Genomic DNA, 20,276 nt, shown 5'->3' with positions numbered 1-20,276 from the left:
ACAAAGTGTACCACGTTGGCAGTGAGGTTATGGTATGGACAGGTATAAGCTACGGGCAACGAACACAGTTGCATTTTACCGATGGCAATTTGAATGCACAAAAATACATTGATGAAATCCCGAGGCCCATTGTGAGACCCATTTTTTTTTTTTTAAGATATGTGACCAACAGATGCATATCTGTATTCCCAGTCATGTGAGATCCATAGTTTAGGACCTAATGACCTTATTTAAATTGACCGATTTTCCTCATATTAACTGTAACTCAGTAAAATCTTTGAATTTGTTGCTCGTTGCATATTTTTGTTCAGTATATTTGTCTCTGTTTCAATTAAACTCATGAAACATCAGCAGTTAAGGGGGTTTTCACATGAAATACAATTCCATAGTGTTCTTTCAATACGGTACCATGATGTGAAAACCACTGAAGGAATATGTCTGGCGATTGACAAGACGCCTTGTGATCTGCTACTTGTGAAATAAGAATCGTCTACCACATTTAGCTTAACATTTGAAGAATAGTCTTTGCACATGACAAATAAAAAAAATGTGCATTCTACGTTTCTGGTAACATAACATGTTCTATGAACATGTTCATAACATGTTACCGTCTTCTATTCAAATTAAAATTAATTAATACAAATACATATTATTAATTAATACAAATACATATTATTAATTAATACAAATACATATTATTAATTAATACAATTCACTCGTTATTTAAATACATAGAAATGCAATACCTTTATTTTACATGCATACATCTATAACTGTACAACACGTTGAATGCAGTTTTAAAACAAAATAAGAAGAAAAAGAAGCCCAAATCCCAAAACAAATCCTGAAGATTTACAGCTCGAGCAATGATGAATTTATGTCATAAGGTGAAAAGTATTTTTTTTTTTTATTTATTTTTTTTTAAAACACACACAAACTAAAAAACTAGGACTAGTGCTGTCCTTGAGTTGTACCTTTTCATAAACAGAACTGGGCTGAATAGAAATGAATTCAGTCACCATAGAGAAGGCACCTTCAGTACACAGTGTATGTACAAACAACATCTGATACACCTGTTTTACTGTAGCTTCTAGTACAACGACGACTGGGAACGTTCACTTAAACAAAAAAACAACAACAACAAAAACACACACATCAGATCTATACAAATACATTGAAGCAAAAAAATATCTTCTTGGTCCATACTCAAAGCAGTACCTTCGAAATGCATGTTTTTTTTTAACATTTTAATTCTAGATTGACTCTGCCAGCAGAGGGCAACCCAGTGGCTATAGTTCAAATTTATTACACAGTATGTCACAATGCTTATGTTTGCAGTTCCCCACTTCATTGATTGGTAACTATTGGTAGTTGAGTAGGAACTGCGTCGTTATGCGTCATTCTGTCCACTTAGATCACCAGTCCTTCTTGAGTTCAGAATTGTTTTTTGTTGTTGTTGTGACATGAAAAGGGTCAAATATACATGGACTAACATGTACATCTAAATTAGAAAAATGTATAGAAAAAATTGTGAAATCTTTATTACAGCCAGAAATACCATTTACCTTAAAAATATACTACCACCCATCCAATCGAAAATGTCAATACTTTTCAGAAAAAGTGATTTAATATAAAATACTGTATCCTCTAACTGGATTTATTATGTAACACTCCATCCTTTCTCTCAACAAAATAAAGCTTTTTATAGACCCTTCAAAGCTTATATATAAAAAAAAAACAACACTCCCAGCACAATTATATCTATACGTTTTTATATAGAAACAATCAAATTGACTAAGATACCGTAGATGGTACTACGTTCACATGTTAGAGGAAACCCGGTTCGAATGGCACACACACTGCCATGTTACTGGACCATCACCTGATCGACACAGTGTGGCACTACAATTTTTGGGATGATTGTACGCGTTGGTTGGGGGGGGGGGGGGTCATTGAATGCCGTGGTCAAGATTGGCCCGTCTGTTAGACTATCTGCCTGCTCGAGTTCAGCACGCCTTGGTCGGGTCTGTTGGCAGCTCTGTGGTGGACGTGCGGTACTGGATCTTGGTGTTGGTAATCGCTCCGTGTTTCTGTCTGAGGTGCAATCGAAGCTGACTCTTGTGGCGAAAGTGCAAGTTGCATTTCTCACACTGAAAAAAATAAAAAATAAGAACAATTATTTGCTCCGTTTTCTGTCCTGTGTCCGCGTGCACGTGCACACGCACACACACACACACTTGGTGTACTTACATGATAGGGCTTTTCTCCGGTGTGTATGCGCAGGTGACTCTTCAGCGTCTGCAGGTGACGGAAACGCGTTCCGCAGATCTCACACGGGTATGGCTTCTCCCCGGTGTGGATCAGCACATGGGCACGGAGATGGGCAACCTGACCATGACAACAACATTATGAGACAACTGGGTCTGTGTGGTAGTGAGTGATCACAGCATCTATCCCGAGCCATTTTGGGGGGGGGGGGGGTGGTTTAAATTTTATTTTCAGGAATAGTATGAGATTAATTGGGGGAAACTGAGAAAGAGGGAGAGGGGGGGGGGGGGGGGGGTCGTACCCACACTGGGCCAGCCTCAGGCAGGAAGCAACAAATAACAGCATTGATTCCCTCTGACTTGTTGAAACCAGACAGAAAGACTCGGCTCACCTGCACGAACCGGGCTCCGCACGTCTCGCATTTGTATGGCTTTTCTCCTGAGTGGATACGAGTGTGGGTCTTGAGGTTAGCTGGTCTGTTGAACTGAGCGCCACAGATGTTGCAGCGATACGGCTTCTCTCCTGCAACGCAACAAGATGCAGAACAAGCCGTCAGCTACTTTACTGAAATGGACTTGTGGGTTATTTCACAGATCAAAATTACGTGATGGATTTAGCAAGCTGGCAAATTTAGCATCTGTGGCCAGGGGGCTGCAAGCAAAATAAACTAAATAAGCAAAATAAACTAAGCACAGTTATTGAGAAAACCATCTTGAAAGCCTGTACGAACCTGTGTGGACAGTCTTGTGGCTGGCGAGGTTTCCTTTGTAGCGAAAAGCAGCCTGACAACGGTCGCACTTGTATGGCTTGTCACTGTGGGCCTGCAGCACGTGGCGCTTCAGGGTTTCGTCTTCCGCAAACTTGGAGTCACATTCGTTACAAAAGAACGCACCATTTTCTGTAAGACAGATCGGAAACAATCAGGATTAGGACTGTTTTATAAGCAGTTAGAGAGACTGGCCATTAGGACTGTTTTATAAGCAGTTAGAGAGACTGGCCATTAGGACTGTTTTATAAGCAGTTAGAGAGACTGGCCATTAGGACTGTTTTATAAGCAGTCAGAGAGACTGGCCATTAGGACTGTTTTATAAGCAGTTAGAGAGACTGGCCATTAGGACTGTTTTATAAGCAGTTAGAGAGACTGGCCATTAGGACTGTTTTATAAGCAGTCAGAGAGACTGGCCATTAGGACTGTTTTATAAGCAGTTAGAGAGACTGGCCATTAGGACTGTTTTATAAGCAGTCAGAGAGACTGGCCATTAGGACTGTTTTATAAGCAGTTAGAGAGACTGGCCATTAGGACTGTTTTATAAGCAGCTAGAGAGACTGGCCATTAGGACTGTTTTATAAGCAGTTAGAGAGACTGGCCATTAGGACTGTTTTATAAGCAGCTAGAGAGACTGGCCATTAGGACTGTTTTATAAGCAGCTAGAGAGACTGGCCATTAGGACTGTTTTATAATCAGTTAGAGAGACTGGCCATTAGGACTGTTTTATAAGCAGTTAGAGAGACTGGCCATTAGGACTGTTTTATAAGCAGTTAGAGAGACTGGCCATTAGGACTGTTTTATAAGCAGCTAGAGAGACTGGCCATTAGGACTGTTTTATAAGCAGCTAGAGAGACTGGCCATGAGGACTGTTTTATAAGCAGCCAGAGAGACTGGCCATTAGGACTGTTTTATAAGCAGCTAGAGAGACTGGCCATTAGGACTGTTTTATAAGCAGCTAGAGAGACTGGCCATTAGGACTGTTTTATAAGTAGCCAGAGAGACTGGCCATTAGGACTGTTTTATAAGCAGTTAGAGAGACTGGCCATTAGGACTGTTTTATAAGCAGCCAGAGAGACTGGCCATTAGGACTGTTTTATAAGCAGCTAGAGAGACTGGCCATTAGGACTGTTTTATAAGCAGCTAGAGAGACTGGCCATTAGGACTGTTTTATAAGCAGCTAGAGAGACTGGCCATTAGGACTGTTTTATAAGCAGTTAGAGAGACTGGCCATTAGGACTGTTTTATAAGCAGCCAGAGAGACTGGCCATTAGGACTGTTTTATAAGCAGCCAGAGAGACTGGCCATTAGGACTGTTAGAACAAAACCTTGTGAAGACTTACAGAAAACGTTTGACCTCTGTCATTGCCAACAAAGGGTATATAACAAAGTATTGAGATAAACTTCTGTTATTGACCAAATACTTATTTTCCACCATAATTTACAAATAAATTCATTAAAAATCCTACAATGTGATTTTCTGGAATTTTTTTTCTCATTTTGTCTGTCATAGTTGAAGTGTACCTATGATGAAATTACAGGCCTCTCTCATTTTTAAGTGGGAGAACTTGCACAATTGGTGGCTGACTAAATACTTTTTTTGCCCCACTGTATGTATATATATAGTGCACTACTTTCTTTATATCCCTGATATAGTGCACTACTTTCTTTATATCCCTGATATAGTGCACTACTTTCCTTATATCCCCTATATAGTGCACTACTTTCCTTATATCCCCTATATAGTGCACTACTTTCCTTATATCCCCTATATAGTGCACTACTTTCCATATATCCCCTATATAGTGCACTACTTTCCATATATCCCCTATATAGTGCACTACTTTCCATATATCCCCTATATAGTGCACTACTTTCCTTATATCCCCTATATAGTGCACTACTTTCCATATATCCCCTATATAGTGCACTACTTTCCTTATATCCCCTATATAGTGCACTACTTTCCTTATATCCCCTATATAGTGCACTACTTTCCTCATATAGTCCACTACTTTCCTTATATCCCCGATATAGTGCACTACTTTCCTCATTTAGTGCACTACTTTCCTTATATCCCCTATATAGTGCACTACTTTCCTCATATAGTGCACTACTTTCCTTATATCCCCTATATAGTGCACTACTTTCCTTATATCCCCTATATAGTGCACTACTTTCCTTATATCCCCTATATAGTGCACTACTTTCCTTATATCCCCTATATAGTGCACTATACAAGCAGTCATTTGGAACACGGCCCATGTTTAAAAAGCAGCGTGTGCTCACCACAGCTGGAGTCGGAGTACTCCGAGTGTAACTCTGACATCATGTCCTCCGCTAAACAGGAAGCCGGGGTGTTGGGACACACTTCAGAGTGCTGCGGGGGCGGGGCACCACAGGAGGTACACTTTAAGTGGCTGATGTAGACAGAGGAGTGGCTGTCAGCGCTCCTCTGTGATCCCTCCAGAGCTCTGGAGACACAAACGGCTGCGTGTCAGACATCATTCCTCCACACGACAACACAGCCCGTAAGAGACGAGGAGAGAGAGAGAAACGCTACGGGCAGGCGACCCAGTGGAAAGACGTTAACTAGGGTAGTGTGAATTATCACTTATATTTGCTCTTAAAATCTTGTGAATTGGGTTTGATGGATAAAACAGCTTAACTGGAGAGTTTTGTTAAGTGATACTGGCAACGACAACAAAAATATCACTTCCTGTTCATTTCATGTGGAGATTGCAAAAGAGACAAAAGGCCGTAAAGTCCAAGACATTTTACTCACATCAAATTGGGAACAATCAAGCTACTGTTGCGCTTTAGTTTTACTATCGATATGACTGTAGGGCTCACCTGTTGATGTTGTGGAGTCGGGAGGCCTGTGGGACCGGCAGGTCCTCTCCGTGCTCACTGATCTTGGTGTTGGCCTGCGGGTCCAGGTGCTCTGAGTCTGAGGGGTGGAGGTAGGGGGGCAGACCCAGGCGCTGGGGGGAGCAGACCACCGGCTCCTGCGGCCCAACATCCTCCTCCTTGGTGGCTCTCTGATTGAGCACGATAAACTTGTATTTCTTCCAGTTGCGTGCCTTGGGATCCTGGCTGCCCTGTAGGGGCAGGGCACCACACCGGCCGGCCAGGGAGAGACCTGCGTTCTTACTGCTGCTGGACTCGGTGGGGGAGTTAGGCTGGCAGTCCGATTTGAGCGGGCTCTGAGGGCTACTCATCAGGCCCTTCCGTCCAGCTGAGGAGATCCCCAGAGGGTAGTGCTGCTGGCTCATGTCTTCCTCTGTCGTCTGAGGACCGTGCTCCTTACCCAGAACCACCTTCTGCTGCTCGTGGGCCGCCGCGACGAACCCTCTCTTCCTGGAGCCTCCCACCCCACCAGTCTGGCTGACCCCTCCCTCATGGCTCTCCTTCCTCATCTCCTCCTCCCTGGAGGAGATGTAGCTGGCTGTATGGTGGATGCTGGCCGAGCCCCCGCTCACCGCTCGGCTGTAATCAACCCTCATGGCGCTGCCCGTGTCCGGGGGGGAACAGTGCTTGTGGTGGATCCCGCCTTTAGAGAAGTCAGCGAATGTGTTTTTGGCGTCTGTCAGCTTGCAGAGAGGGAAAGGGAACCCCTGGACGGGGAACTGACCGTAGAGGTGGTAGTTGCTGGGGGAATTGACCCCGTTGAACATGCTGGAGGCGTAGGGCCTCCCGTCTCTGAAGGGGCCGACCCGGCCGGGCAGGTTGTCGACCACATCGTGGGGCCGGTATGCATGGACGCCCTGAGGTAAAAGCAAGGGGCTGACCAAGAACTCATCTCTGGGCAGCTTGTTGGCCTGGCCAGGGTCGCTGCGAGGAGGAGGATAGATGAAGAGGAAAGATGAGACAACGGAACCTGAACACGGCAGACACCAGACACCAGAGTTTACATGACACAAACGTTGTGATAAATTGTTTCTTTTTTAAAATATTCCACACTTTCTAATTGTCACTGTGCACGCCTCTTGACAGGTCGTAATATGCAAATAAGACGGTTGTTAACTGTACCGGAGTCTGGTTAGTCACCACGGTTGTTAACTGTACCGGAGTCTGGTTAGTCACCACGGTTGTTAACTGTACCGGAGTCTGGCGTACTGGTTAGTCATCCGACTCCACCACATTTAGACCCTCTTCTTTCTGATTACCCCCCCCCCCCTTCAATAAAAAAAAATAGATAGTTTGACATCCATTCCCTGTCCATGTACCTGGATTTGATGAATCTGTGGCAGGTGTCCACAACGTGATCCATCTGTAGGTAGATGGCTGTGTTCATGATCGCCATGATCAGACTCTCCTTCAGCGTCAGTCTAGAGGTGTACATGAACTCCAGGAGGATGGCAAACCCCTCGGAGTCCACCTTGGGGTCCAGACTGATGGCATTCAGGTTACACTTCAGAGAGTCCGTAAATATAGTGTAGAACAACCCACTAGAGAGAGAGAGAGAGAGAATCGTGTTCAGTACAGTGACAGACTGGTCAGAGAGTCCGTAAATATAGTGTAGAACAACCCACTAGAGCGAGAGGAGAGGACAAAGATATAATACCATGTGCTGTACATAACAGCAACATGGGAGACAGACACACAGGGGGGGACATGGGAGACAGACACACAGGGGGGGGGGGCATGGGAGACAGACACACAGGGGGGGGCGACATGGGAGACAGACACACAGGGGGGGGGGCGACATGGGAGACAGACACACAGGGGGGGGGGCGACATGGGAGACAGACACACAGGGGGGGGGGCGACATGGGAGACAGACACACAGGGGGGGGGCGACATGGGAGACAGACACACAGGGGGGGGCGACATGGGAGACAGACACACAGGGGGGGGGGCGACATGGGAGACAGACACACAGGGGGGAGAACATGGGAGACAGACACACAGGGGGGGGCGACATGGGAGACAGACACACAGGGGGGGGTGACATGGGAGACAGACACACAGGGGGGGCGACATGGGAGACAGACACACAGGGGGGGCGACATGGGAGACAGACACACAGGGGGGGCGACATGGGAGACAGACACACAGGGGGGAGAACATGGGAGACAGACACACAGGGGGGGGGCATGGGAGACAGACACACAGGGGGGGGCGACATGGGAGACAGACACACAGGGGGGGGGCGACATGGGAGACAGACACACAATGGGGGTGCGACATGGGAGACAGACACACAGGGGGGGGCGACATGGGAGACAGACACACAGGGGGGGGCGACATGGGAGACAGACACACAGGGGGGGGGGGCATGGGAGACAGACACACAGGGGGGGGCGACATGGGAGACAGACACACAGGGGGGGGGGCGACATGGGAGACAGACACACAGGGGGGGGGGCGACATGGGAGACAGACACACAGGGGGGGGGGCGACATGGGAGACAGACACACAGGGGGGGGGCGACATGGGAGACAGACACACAGGGGGGGGCGACATGGGAGACAGACACACAGGGGGGGGGGCGACATGGGAGACAGACACACAGGGGGGAGAACATGGGAGACAGACACACAGGGGGGGGCGACATGGGAGACAGACACACAGGGGGGGGCGACATGGGAGACAGACACACAGGGGGGGCGACATGGGAGACAGACACACAGGGGGGGCGACATGGGAGACAGACACACAGGGGGGGCGACATGGGAGACAGACACACAGGGGGGAGAACATGGGAGACAGACACACAGGGGGGGGGCATGGGAGACAGACACACAGGGGGGGGCGACATGGGAGACAGACACACAGGGGGGGGGCGACATGGGAGACAGACACACAATGGGGGTGCGACATGGGAGACAGACACACAGGGGGGGGCGACATGGGAGACAGACACACAGGGGGGGGCGACATGGGAGACAGACACACAGGGGGGAGAACATGGGAGACAGACACACAGGAGGGAGAACATGGGAGACAGACACACAGGGGGGAGAACATGGGAGACAGACACACAGGGGGGGGAGAACATGGGAGACAGACACACAGGGGGGAGAACATGGGAGACAGACACACAGGGGGGGGGGGGATCATGGGAGACAGACACACAGGGGGGGAACATGGGAGACAGACACACGGGGGGGGGGGGGGCATGGGAGACAGACACACAGGGGGGGACCGATCGTTAGCTCTCCGAGCTGCTTCCTAAAAGCATCTTAAGGCTACATTCAGCATTAGAACGTTCGTAGGAGCATCAGAGCGGTTTCCCTAAACCAAACCTAAAGTTGCTCCTGAAAACACTTATTTCACATCTGCCTCAGACCACTTGTAGAACAGCTAAGTACGTCGTTAGATGCCATGTCGCCCTTCCTCGTCACACAGGAGATCTCAGCTAAATGCAAAAAAAGATTTTTAAATAAAGATGTTTTATCTCTGCCGATAACTTCAGAACGATTGTGAGTGACTTTTTAAAATGTTATTTAACCTTTATTTAACCAGGTAGGCTAGTTGAGAACAAGTTCTCATTTACAACTGCGACCTGGCCAAGATAAGGCATAGCAGTATGAACAGACAACACAGAGTTACACATGGAGTAAACAATTAACAAGTCAATAACACAGTAGAAAAAAGGAGAGTCTATATATACATTGTGTGCAAAAGGCATGAGAAGGTAGGCAAATAATTACAATTTAGCAGGTTAACACTGGAGTGATAAATGATCAGATGGTTATGTACAGGTAGAGATACTGGCGTGATAAATGATCAGATGGTCATGTACAGGTAGAGATATTGGTGTGAACCGGATACTGGTGTGAACCGGATACTGGTGTGAACCGGATACTGGTGTGAACTGGAGTGATAAATGATCAGATGGTCATGTACAGGTAGAGATATTGGTGTGAACCGGATACTGGTGTGAACCGGATACTGGTGTGAACCGGATACTGGTGTGAACTGGAGTGATAAATGATCAGATGGTCATGTACAGGGATACTGGTGTGATAAATGATCAGATGGTCATGTACAGGTAGAGATACTGGCGTGATAAATGATCAGATGGTCATGTACAGGTAGAGATACTGGTGTGATAAATGATCAGATGGTCATGTACAGGTAGAGATACTGGTGTGAACCGGATACTGGTGTGATAAATGATCAGATGGTCATGTACAGGGATACTGGTGTGATAAATGATCAGATGGTCATGTACAGGTAGAGATACTGGTGTGATAAATGATCAGATGGTCATGTACAGGGATACTGGTGTGATAAATGATCAGATGGTCATGTACAGGGATACTGGTGTGATAAATTATCAGATGGTCATGTACAGGTAGAGATACTGGCGTGATAAATGATCAGATGGTCATGTACAGGTAGAGATACTGGTGTGAACCGGATACTGGTGTGAACCGGATACTGGTGTGAACCGGAGTGATAAAGGATCAGATGGTCATGTACAGGTAGAGATACTGGTGTGATAAATGATCAGATGGTCATGTACAGGTAGAGATACTGGTGTGAACTGGAGTGATAAATGATCAGATGGTCATGTACAGGTAGAGATACTGGTGTGAACCGGAGTGATAAATGATCAGATGGTCATGTACAGGTAGAGATACTGGTGTGAACCGGAGTGATAAATGATCAGATGGTCATGTACAGGTAGAGATACTGGTGTGAACCGGAGTGATACATGATCAGATGGTCATGTACAGGTAGAGATACTGGAGTGATACATGATCAGATGGTCATGTACAGGTAGAGATACTGGAGTGATAAATGATCAGATGGTCATGTACAGGGATACTGGTGTGCAAACGACTACGACTACAAAGCGGCCCATTTCTTTCCATTACAAGAGAAGGAGATGAAGGTGCTTCCAGCGAAAGCCCAGTTCAGATCTACAGAACCGTCAGAGAGAATTCACACGCCTCGACTTAGTCCACAGCCTGAATTCAAGATGGATTCTCACCCATCTAAAAACACAATACCTCATAATGACAAAGTCAAAAGATGTTTAGAAATGCAATTCATTTCTTGAAAATGAAATACATAAAAATCACATTTTGCATAAGTATTTCGCAACCCCTGGGGCAATTAAGCTGTAAGGCACGAGGGCGGTGTGGTATATGGCCAATATATCACGGCTAAGGGCTGTTCTTAGGCACGACACGACGCGGAGTGCTTGGTCATTTACGACAAACTCCCGAGGTGCCTTATTGCTGTTATAAAACAGGTCTCGAACCACCCAGTTTATTACACATTAGTTAGAATCACCTTTGGGTAAGTCTAAGAGCTTTGCACACTTGGGGACTGATTTATCAATCACGTGTAGTCGTCAATCATGTGTGGGATAATTTCCACTGAAAAATTTGAGATTTATCAATATGAACGTTTGCTTTGAGTACGCACGGAAATTGACACAGAGCCGTGACCATCTGTATGCACAGCGCCAAGAGCTGGAATGAGGGAGATGCTTGTCAAGTATAAAATGTGAATATATATATTCTCCCAATTTCACATATTTCCTACACACATACACACATACACACATACACACATACACACATACACACATACACACATACACACATACACACATACACACATACACACATACACACATACACACATACACACATACACACATGTTGGAAATATGTGAAATTGGGAGAATAGACTTAATAATGAACTGTTTTTTTTATTTTGTGAGTTAGGGTTAGGGTTAGGGGTTGGGGTTGGGGTTGGGGTTGGGGTTAGGGGTTAGGGGTTAGGGTTAGGGTTAGTTGTGAAATAAGGCGAACTATTCAAAACAGAGCTACAAGATGTTTCCTTGGAGGAGTGTATAAGCTTTCCCCCAAGCCTTGCTATTCAAGGAGACCAGGGTTGGGAGCCCAGTGAAAGTAAGGCAGAGGAGTGAAATAAGGTTATGGAACAGTGTTAACGACATACTAGAGGTTTTCAACTGGGATCAAACATACAATTACCCTTGGACAAAGGAATTTGCTCTACAACACATTTAGAATCAAGTTATGATGCGACGTCAACATGATCAAACACAAGTTAACCCTTTAGCGACAAAATAACTCAACTTCTAACAAGATTAATCAAATAAAAACACATCTCGAACCCTGACACCCGTCACCTAACAATAATTAAAATATCCTTGTGATCAGAACCGGGATACTGCCTCTGGCAATATAAATAGAGAGGTTCAACGCCATAGATAAACAAGAGTGGCTGTGTATAGTCTGATTTAGGTTAACAAGAGTGGCTGTGTAGAGTCTGATTTAGGGGAGATCAAGAATGAACTGCACTTTATGATTTAAGAGAAACCTTGTTTTAAAAAAAAAAAAAATGCAAAAAAAACACAGAACTATTCTGTCGTAGTACTTTTGAAAAACTTGAATGGCTATTCAGAAAATAAGTTTTCCTGGTATGCAAATGTTATTTCCAAAGCTTGGAAGAAGCGACGAGATAAGTTAGAAAACACTTTAAAAAAAAATTGTTTTGCGTTTCAGTAGGAATGTACGTAGCTAGGTGTGTAACTATCATCGGTATGATCATTTTATCAGGATACAACGGTTTCCATGCGAGTTGGCCGTCATGACACGATCATTTTTTTTTTTTAATCACTAATTTCCCACCTAGGGTCTCCATTCGATCGTTCTCTTGTGATTTGTTTTCTATAATTGTTGTCCACTAGGTGGCGCCATTGACCACAATACCTCTGAACCCTGTGGCTCTTACTTGTATTGATAGACACATCTCATTGACACCGCCAGGTGACTAGTGTCCAACGCTAATTGTCTTCCCTTATCCATATGGCCTATGTAGTTGTCTCATTCAGTCTGTCATTGTTTTTGACGAAAGTCATTGACAAAGGCCAAAAACGTCAAGTTTAACATTTTTAAAAATATATTTATTTTTAATTTTTAAATGTTCTGCATCTTTTCTTTTCAAATTTTGATCGAATTATTTTGTTGCACTTTTTTCCACATTTTAATACAATTCATAAAAAAACTAAAAAATTTTTTTTTTAAACTATGCATCTTTGAATTCCTTCCCCCTTTGCCTTAACCTGAGACAAAGGCAATAGCACCAACTATTACTGAACAAATCTATGGATTTCACATGACTGGGAATACAGATCTGTTGGTCACAGATACCTGTGGATCAGAAAACCAGTCAGTATCTGGTGGGACCATTTGCCTCATGCAGCGCGACACATCTCATTCACATAGAGTTGATCCTGTTGATTGTGGCATGTTGTCCCACTCCTCTTCAATGGCTGTTTGAAGTTGCTGGATATTGGAGGGAACTGGAACACACTGTCAGTCGTACACGCCGATCCAGAGCATCCCAAACATGCTCAATGGGTGACATGTCTGGTGAGTATGCAGGCCATGGAAGAACTTGGAATTTTTTTAAGCTTCCGGGAATTGTTTACAGATCCTTATTTATTTTTTTTATTTTTACCTTTATTTAACCAGGCGGTTAAGAACAAATTCTTATTTTCAATGACGGCCTGGGAACAGTGGGTTAACTGCCTGTTCAGGGGCAGAACGACAGATTTGTACCTTGTCAGCTCGGGGATTTGAACTCGCAACCTTCCGGTTACTAGTCCAACGCTCTAACCACTAGGCTACCCTGCCGCCCCTATGACATGGGGCCGTGCATTATCATGCTGAAACACGAGGTGATGGCCGCTCGCTCACACGACGCCATACACCGAGTATTTCTGTTGGGTAAAAAAGCCATTTTGTGGGGGAAAACCTCATTGATTGGCTGGGACTGGCTCCCCAGTGCCCACCAAAGGACCAGCCAATGGCTGCACTCCTACCCAGTCATGTGAAATCCATAGATTAGGGCCTAATGAATGTATTTAAATTGACTGATTTCCTCAAAATGAACTGTAACTCAGTAAAATCATTGAAAGTGTTGCATGTTGCATTTTTATTTTGAATAAGGTATTTGAGGTAGATATGTACATGAAGGCAGGGCAGGATAGATAAGAGTAAAATAAAGTAGAACCAGCAAATGTCTGTGACAAGTCTTGATTCAGTGCATTATTATAGGGTATTGGAATAAATCGTCTCAATCTTTTCAGCCATGGGTGGTAATATCTCTCTCGGAGCTGATCCATCGTCAGTATTTTGGAATAATTCTCAAGGTTAAGGTAAGACTGGAAAGGGAGAACTCTGATCCGAGAGCAGTGCTTCCTTTCCATCCTATCAACATTAACACTGCCTCAACGACACACTTAGTGAACGTTCTCTCGCGTTGTGTTTTGGAAAAGAAACGCGTGCTTCTACACCTGCATTGCTTGCTGTTTTGGGGGGGTTTTTTTAGGTCTGGGTTTCTGTACAGCACATTGAGATATCAGCTGAATGTAAAGAAGGGCTTTATAAATAGATTTGATTTGATGTTACGTCTTCAGGCCGTTGTAGGAAAGCTGCATCGTTAAAACACTAGTAAGCATAAGTTCCATGGAGATCGGGAACCCGGGCACAGAACAGTGTGTGAGAGAAACAGAGACAGGAAAGGGACTTTAAATATCAAGTACAGAACAGCAACATGCAAAACTGGGTTCAAGCGTGACAGAAAGTGTGGGGGGGGGGGGAGACAAAAGTGGGACAGAGCCTGGTGCTAGATCTGTTTGTGCTAGTATGTCAACACCAGAAACACTGTTTTGGCATGACAAGGACAAGGCATGATGACACAGACTGGTACACATACTGGGGCTTGGGAGTCAACACACCTGCAGGCCATGAGGACAGTCTTGTGAGCGCGGAACTGCTGTCTGTTGACCAGGATGGTGACATCTGTGAGGATGTCCCGGCTCCGCAGCCGGTTGAGGTTCAGCAGCACGTCGCTGGCGTGACGCGTGAATTGGATACAGCTGTCTGCTGCGCAAGCCATCTTGTCGAGCTCTGGAAAAATACCAAAATAAATTCCCCATGGTCAGTGCCGTGGATATACATAAGGTTATATACTGGTTATTCATCAAATACCTGCTATTTTGAAGGAGAGAACCGGTGGTACGTGGTTCAACCTGGAGGGCTCTCCAACCCTGTTCCTGGAGAGTTAATCTAGCACATCTGATTGGTCAAATTAAATCAGGTTAGTTACAACTGGGGTTGGAGCCAACATCTACAGGGTATGGAGAGCCCTGGTCCCGAGGCAGTAGTTTAATGAGACATTAAGATATACCAGAGAAAGCATGGCAGGAAGGCTGGGTGCATCGGGCTCTTTTAAAAATATTGGTTATTTTAATATAGGAAATTGCCCTCGTCGCTTCTCATCATATCCCTGATTGCAGTAGAGGTGTGCAGCCAACAGGCAGCGCCATTGGACAGCATAAAGTATGGAGCATTCAAGTAACATTGTCTGTTCAGCAAGTGGGAGAACACTTGAGTTCTTTATTGTTGCCACACAAACGTGAATGTTCGAGGATGAATGACAGCCCCGGCACCCTTACTCAGAAAGTCTAGCCCTGCGTCAGGCAGTCTGTGGTTAGGTGGCAGCTTATCATTTAATGTCACATAGCAACACTGTCACATTCAGCATGGAAACAGGACATGATATAGTAGAGAAATACAAGACGCCAGGTGTTGGCAACTTCTTCCCAAGAGTACAGTATACTACACCATACATACACCTGTCTGGTTGACACACCGGCTATGGCAAATTATAAAGCGGTGCGTCTTTTAAATGATAAAGTGGTGCCATCATCTAGGCAATTCTGACGTATTGAACGTATCGGATTCGAAGTCATTTTCCATCCGAATCAACGACACACTCCAGAGTTACATTTTCCCGGCGATATCGTTAATTTAAAAAAAGAACTACCGTACCACTATTTATTCACACATAATCTGAGATGGAGAGAAACTTTTTTGTTTTTTTTAGCATGTCAAGTTTGTATGAATGCGACAGACAAAAGTTGCCAGATTAAACTTTACTGCGCACTGTCAGAAGACAGGATGATTGACTATTATTAACAATAATAACAAAACTACACTTAAATATTTAATGCAATCAAAAAGTAGATTACAGGGCAAACTGAACCATGAATATTTAAATATGATTCACCACAAGATGTCATCAATATATTAAACTAGCCTAGAAATGTATGCGTGTCGTGTGCTCTTCCGCAATATAAATAGCGGGTAGTCAGGCGCAAGAGAACACGTTTTGGCAGAGTTTCCCAAACTCGGTCCTGGAGACCCCAATGGGTGCACGTTTGGGTTTTTTCCTAGCACTACTCAGTTTATTCAAATCATCTCATGAATCAGCACGTTTTTATTATTTTTAGGGCAAAAATAAAAACGTGCACACAGGGATGTCCCCAGGACCGAGGTTAGGAAACGCTGTGTTCTGGCAATAACATCAAGTAATTGCAACGCACAAGACTTGAGCATATTTTGAGAACACTTGTCAAAGTTGGTTTGTTTAGGCTACAGTCTGCTTTTTAAACGGGTATCCTAACTTCCTACCACGTCATGTCCCCCCCCGTCCAAGCCATTGTAATAAATGTTTTTAAAAGGACCGTTTCTTCACGTGGAATAGCATGTTGAGCCAGCCCGTCCAAATAACACATTGGAACAAGTACTATCACTCTGACTCAATGCCAAGTCGCAGGCTGCCACTCGACACCACCCGAAATGAATCATGTACACAAGTAAACAGACTTCTTCTCAGCGGTCAACAGAGGCTACAACCCACCTACGACTATTACTTTAGTATTTTCCAATCGTTAAAAATGATTTTTTTTTTCTCGGTTATTCACTCTTCAAATCAAATTCACAGATGAAGAGATTCAAAGGTACTACTTTCAGACACTTAATTACACTTCAAATCTACTTTCTTTTTTTGGTAAAGTATATTTTAAATCAGACTTCTTGCATGGAAGCTTAGCAAACACATACATTCTAATGCTGCGACATGGTATACGTTAACCATTCAAAATACTATAACTACGACATTGTTCCGTTCTCCTGTCATGTTGCCTAAAGTCATCCATCCCTGGCTCCAGACAGATAGCACGCAGGTACAAACTTGCGCTCGTAAACTAGGCTGTGGAAAGCTACAAACTAAAAACCATATTTCCGTGAGGTGTGTGTGTGTGTGTGTGTGTGGAGGAGGGGGGGGGAACACTGCGAAACAAGACAATCAATATCTCGTGCAACCAGATCCCGAAGTTAGATGTGATTATTTTCTCCAAGACTGTCAAGATATCTAAAACAATGTAGTATAACAACACTGACACACCTACCCCTGCCCATCTGCCACAAGCCCAAACACACTGTGCAAGTTACTTAGTTATGCGGATGGGAATCACGTTATATTAACCACTGAAATCCTTTCTGTGCAACGCCGTTGATAGTAAATACAAAATACACTAAATCCAGCCAGGTCAGATCTAAACCAAGTTTTGCATAAAATAAAGAAGGCAGCATTTAGTTAAACTGAACTCCCTTGTTCATTATTAGCAGTAAAGTCAGATCTAACAGAATAACCACGTCATCTCATGTCTGTTTCGCGATCAGCACAGTACAGTATCAAAACGCCTCCACTGTCAAAACCGACAGAAGGCGAACCGAGAGCCGTATAGTGAAGTGAAGACAGCGGAATATTATTATAGAAACAGACATGTCAAGAGCACTGTCACCCGGCAAAAAAACGGTGCGCTTTAAAACAGTCCACCAAAAACACCTTCAAATCACCTAGATTTACATCATAAAACACATTCAGAAACACAGCCAGCACTACGCCATCACCTGCAACGAAGAGTACAACTTCGCGCCAAATTACATAGGGAAAAAAAGAATTGTTTAAAAAATATCACCTGATATTGCTTTCCTAGAAACTTCTTGCATCACCACTTCTAAGAACCCCAGTTCTAAGAATCAGAGGAGCTCAATTCTCAGAATTTGAGCTTGTGGCGATACCACTTTCCGAGGGAAGGGGAGAGTCAGGTTTTAATGCTGGCTGAGAAATCATCTTTCTGAGATTTTGATTTCCGTGCGTATTATACAACATGACTTATGGAACAGGTGTATTACAAAAGCAAACTAAAATGATTGTACATTTTATACTATTTTTCTATATTTCAAAAGAAATTGAGTATTTTATTTTTATACCCCCTACTTTTGGATTCTCCCAGACCTAGACGGTCACATGGGCAGAAGAGTTGCCTACGTAACCCCTGCCTCTTAGTCCAGCCCCTAAATTCACAGAACTAATTTGCTATTCCGTGACATAAGCGAAGTTGTCCATTCGTCGCCTTCCCCTTTATGAAACCCACAGACATGACCTACACAGAACCGAACTGGACTGCTTATTCACACGGACACGCGTTATACAGGCCTATTTGTTGTGAGAGTATTTACATTTTTTTTTTGCTTCTCCTGCAGAGAATATTCATTTTTAACCCCCCCCCCACCCCCCCATCCCATCCCTGTTTCCACCTTCATTGCTCTGGACTGCTGGCAAATCATCACAAGGGTTTGTTTGGGATTAGATTATATTTGTGAATCAAATACATTTTGCTTGAAAACTCTCTTTTAATCACTGCGATTCTCCGTTGCTGTAGCCTTTGGGTTGCCAGGTTTATCTGACTATATGTTTGGCACAGTGGTAGCCTACAGTGTGAGAAAGGAAGCTGTGATGTTAGCCTATTTGCTGTGATAATTAGCTTGAATCTACTAGAACCGGGCTATTTGCGCACCATAGAGAACATAATGCATTCTGTTGTGGGTGCAATAAATCATCTATAATGTCATTTAATCAATAGAAAATAATCATTGTAATCGGACCTCTTCTTTTTGGTGATAAAAACAAAAAAAGATCCCTTTGACATCGGAAAAGCTTTGGTATGCTGGCCGTTTTATAATCGGTTACATTTGTTTAGTCATTTAGGTTATTGCGGTCATTTTGACCATAACCTCTATAGGCTAACAACTGGTTTAACGCTATGCAGTTTGTCCTATATAATCGCTGCCGTCCGCTGCTATGTAATGCATTAACTATTTACGCTCTCTCTCTCTCTCTCTCTCTCTCTGACATCCGTCAGCAGCCAATGTTGGGCAATATACCCTACAGCAAACTTTCCAAATTCATTTACGTAATCTTACCCCCCAAAAATGTTCAAATTACGAATGAAAAACACTAGGCATAGTATTGGAATAACATTGGTATAAGGTATTATTTAATGCCACACAAAAGTAGTCTACATGCCCTTTACGACTCTTATTAGCCTTCAAATGAATAAAGACAAATAGACTGTAATTAGGATAGCTTATATATTTGTTTTTGTTAATGACTAATACACAGACACATCGCCTACCTGCGGCATATCAAATTTAAAGGCCATGGGGCCAACATTCTTAACCCCGCACAGCGCAGAACGTTTATCGACTACTGTTTGCCTAATATTAGTTATTCTAACAGGGCAAATATTTCATTGGCCCTTGTTCTTACTCCAAATCAGATATATTTTAGCATACTGTTTGAAGTGTGAACCACTCAGGTCGTTTTGTCAAGGTCGAGGCTAACCCTGAATTTCAAACCCCTTAATGCAATGAACACTAAAGCGCTCCTAAATAAGTGCAATGCAAGGTTCTCTCAGAAGGTGACTTCTTTTTTTTCTTTTTTTTAGGCAACTCTAATAGCCTACTCGTGGAATTTAAATAATATTTTAATGTGGATCTAACACTGCAAATAATTTACGGTTGAAGTGAAGTGAAAGGCCCTAAGCTTTACAATGGATCGAGAATCGTCATTGTATCAATTTGCCATTAAGTCACCTGTGCGATGAATTGTGGCCTACATGTCAAACTGGCAGTAGCCCGGCTAGCCCCCCAAAATGAAATCAAGTGTGCAACGCGTAAGTGCATATTAACATGAAATGCGCCTGGCTCAATACCTATCGAAATAAGATCTGGGTTTTTTTTGTTGAAAAGACGTGCAGCTTTCCAAAAAATACAGGCTACTGCGTCATGGTCCATAAAAGTAAACACTGTGTGTCACGTCTATTTTTTTTTTTATCTCCCATTTGAATGATGAGTATGAGGTTATTGAAGTTAGGCCTAAATAAAATACATATGGGCCCATTTGCACAGAACATTATGCCTCATGATTTTAAATCTAATAATCAGTTTTTTAGAAAAAATCATCTCCCTTAAGTCTAATTTAGGTCACTTTGTATTCATTTTCAAATAGACATAACCTCGAAATAACAATTTATTTTATAAACTCCTT

At 43.8% G+C, this 20,276-nt stretch overlaps 1 protein-coding gene across 2 annotated transcripts in view; it reads right to left on the bottom strand.

Annotated features, from left to right (window-relative positions):
• Positions 1–722: 722 nt before the first annotated feature.
• bcl6aa (BCL6 transcription repressor aa) overlaps positions 723–20,276 on the bottom strand; it is a 63,477-nt gene continuing 43,923 nt past the window's right edge. The window contains exons 1-9 of one of the 2 annotated variants that reach the window (XM_036981292.2): positions 17,863–17,996; positions 14,773–14,944; positions 7,264–7,485; positions 5,888–6,868; positions 5,324–5,508; positions 2,999–3,166; positions 2,660–2,790; positions 2,251–2,388; positions 723–2,150 (exon numbers count right to left, since the gene is read on the bottom strand). In XM_036981292.2, coding sequence (XP_036837187.2) covers positions 2,007–2,150; positions 2,251–2,388; positions 2,660–2,790; positions 2,999–3,166; positions 5,324–5,508; positions 5,888–6,868; positions 7,264–7,485; positions 14,773–14,944; positions 17,863–17,893 — 2,172 coding nt within the window. In that variant the 5' untranslated portion in view covers positions 17,894–17,996 and the 3' untranslated portion in view covers positions 723–2,006. Of the gene's footprint in view, positions 2,151–2,250; positions 2,389–2,659; positions 2,791–2,998; positions 3,167–5,323; positions 5,509–5,887; positions 6,869–7,263; positions 7,486–14,772; positions 14,945–17,862; positions 17,997–20,276 lie in introns of those variants that run through there. The other variant, XM_090232218.1, reaches the window with a different exon arrangement.

This window comes from Oncorhynchus mykiss, chromosome 1, assembly GCF_057628025.1.
Source record: "Oncorhynchus mykiss isolate SJ-2025 chromosome 1, ASM5762802v1, whole genome shotgun sequence".
Taxonomy (NCBI): Eukaryota; Metazoa; Chordata; class Actinopteri; order Salmoniformes; family Salmonidae; genus Oncorhynchus; species Oncorhynchus mykiss.
The sequence above is the reverse complement of the archived record's forward strand: the minus strand, read 5'-3'. Positions and strand labels throughout refer to the sequence as shown.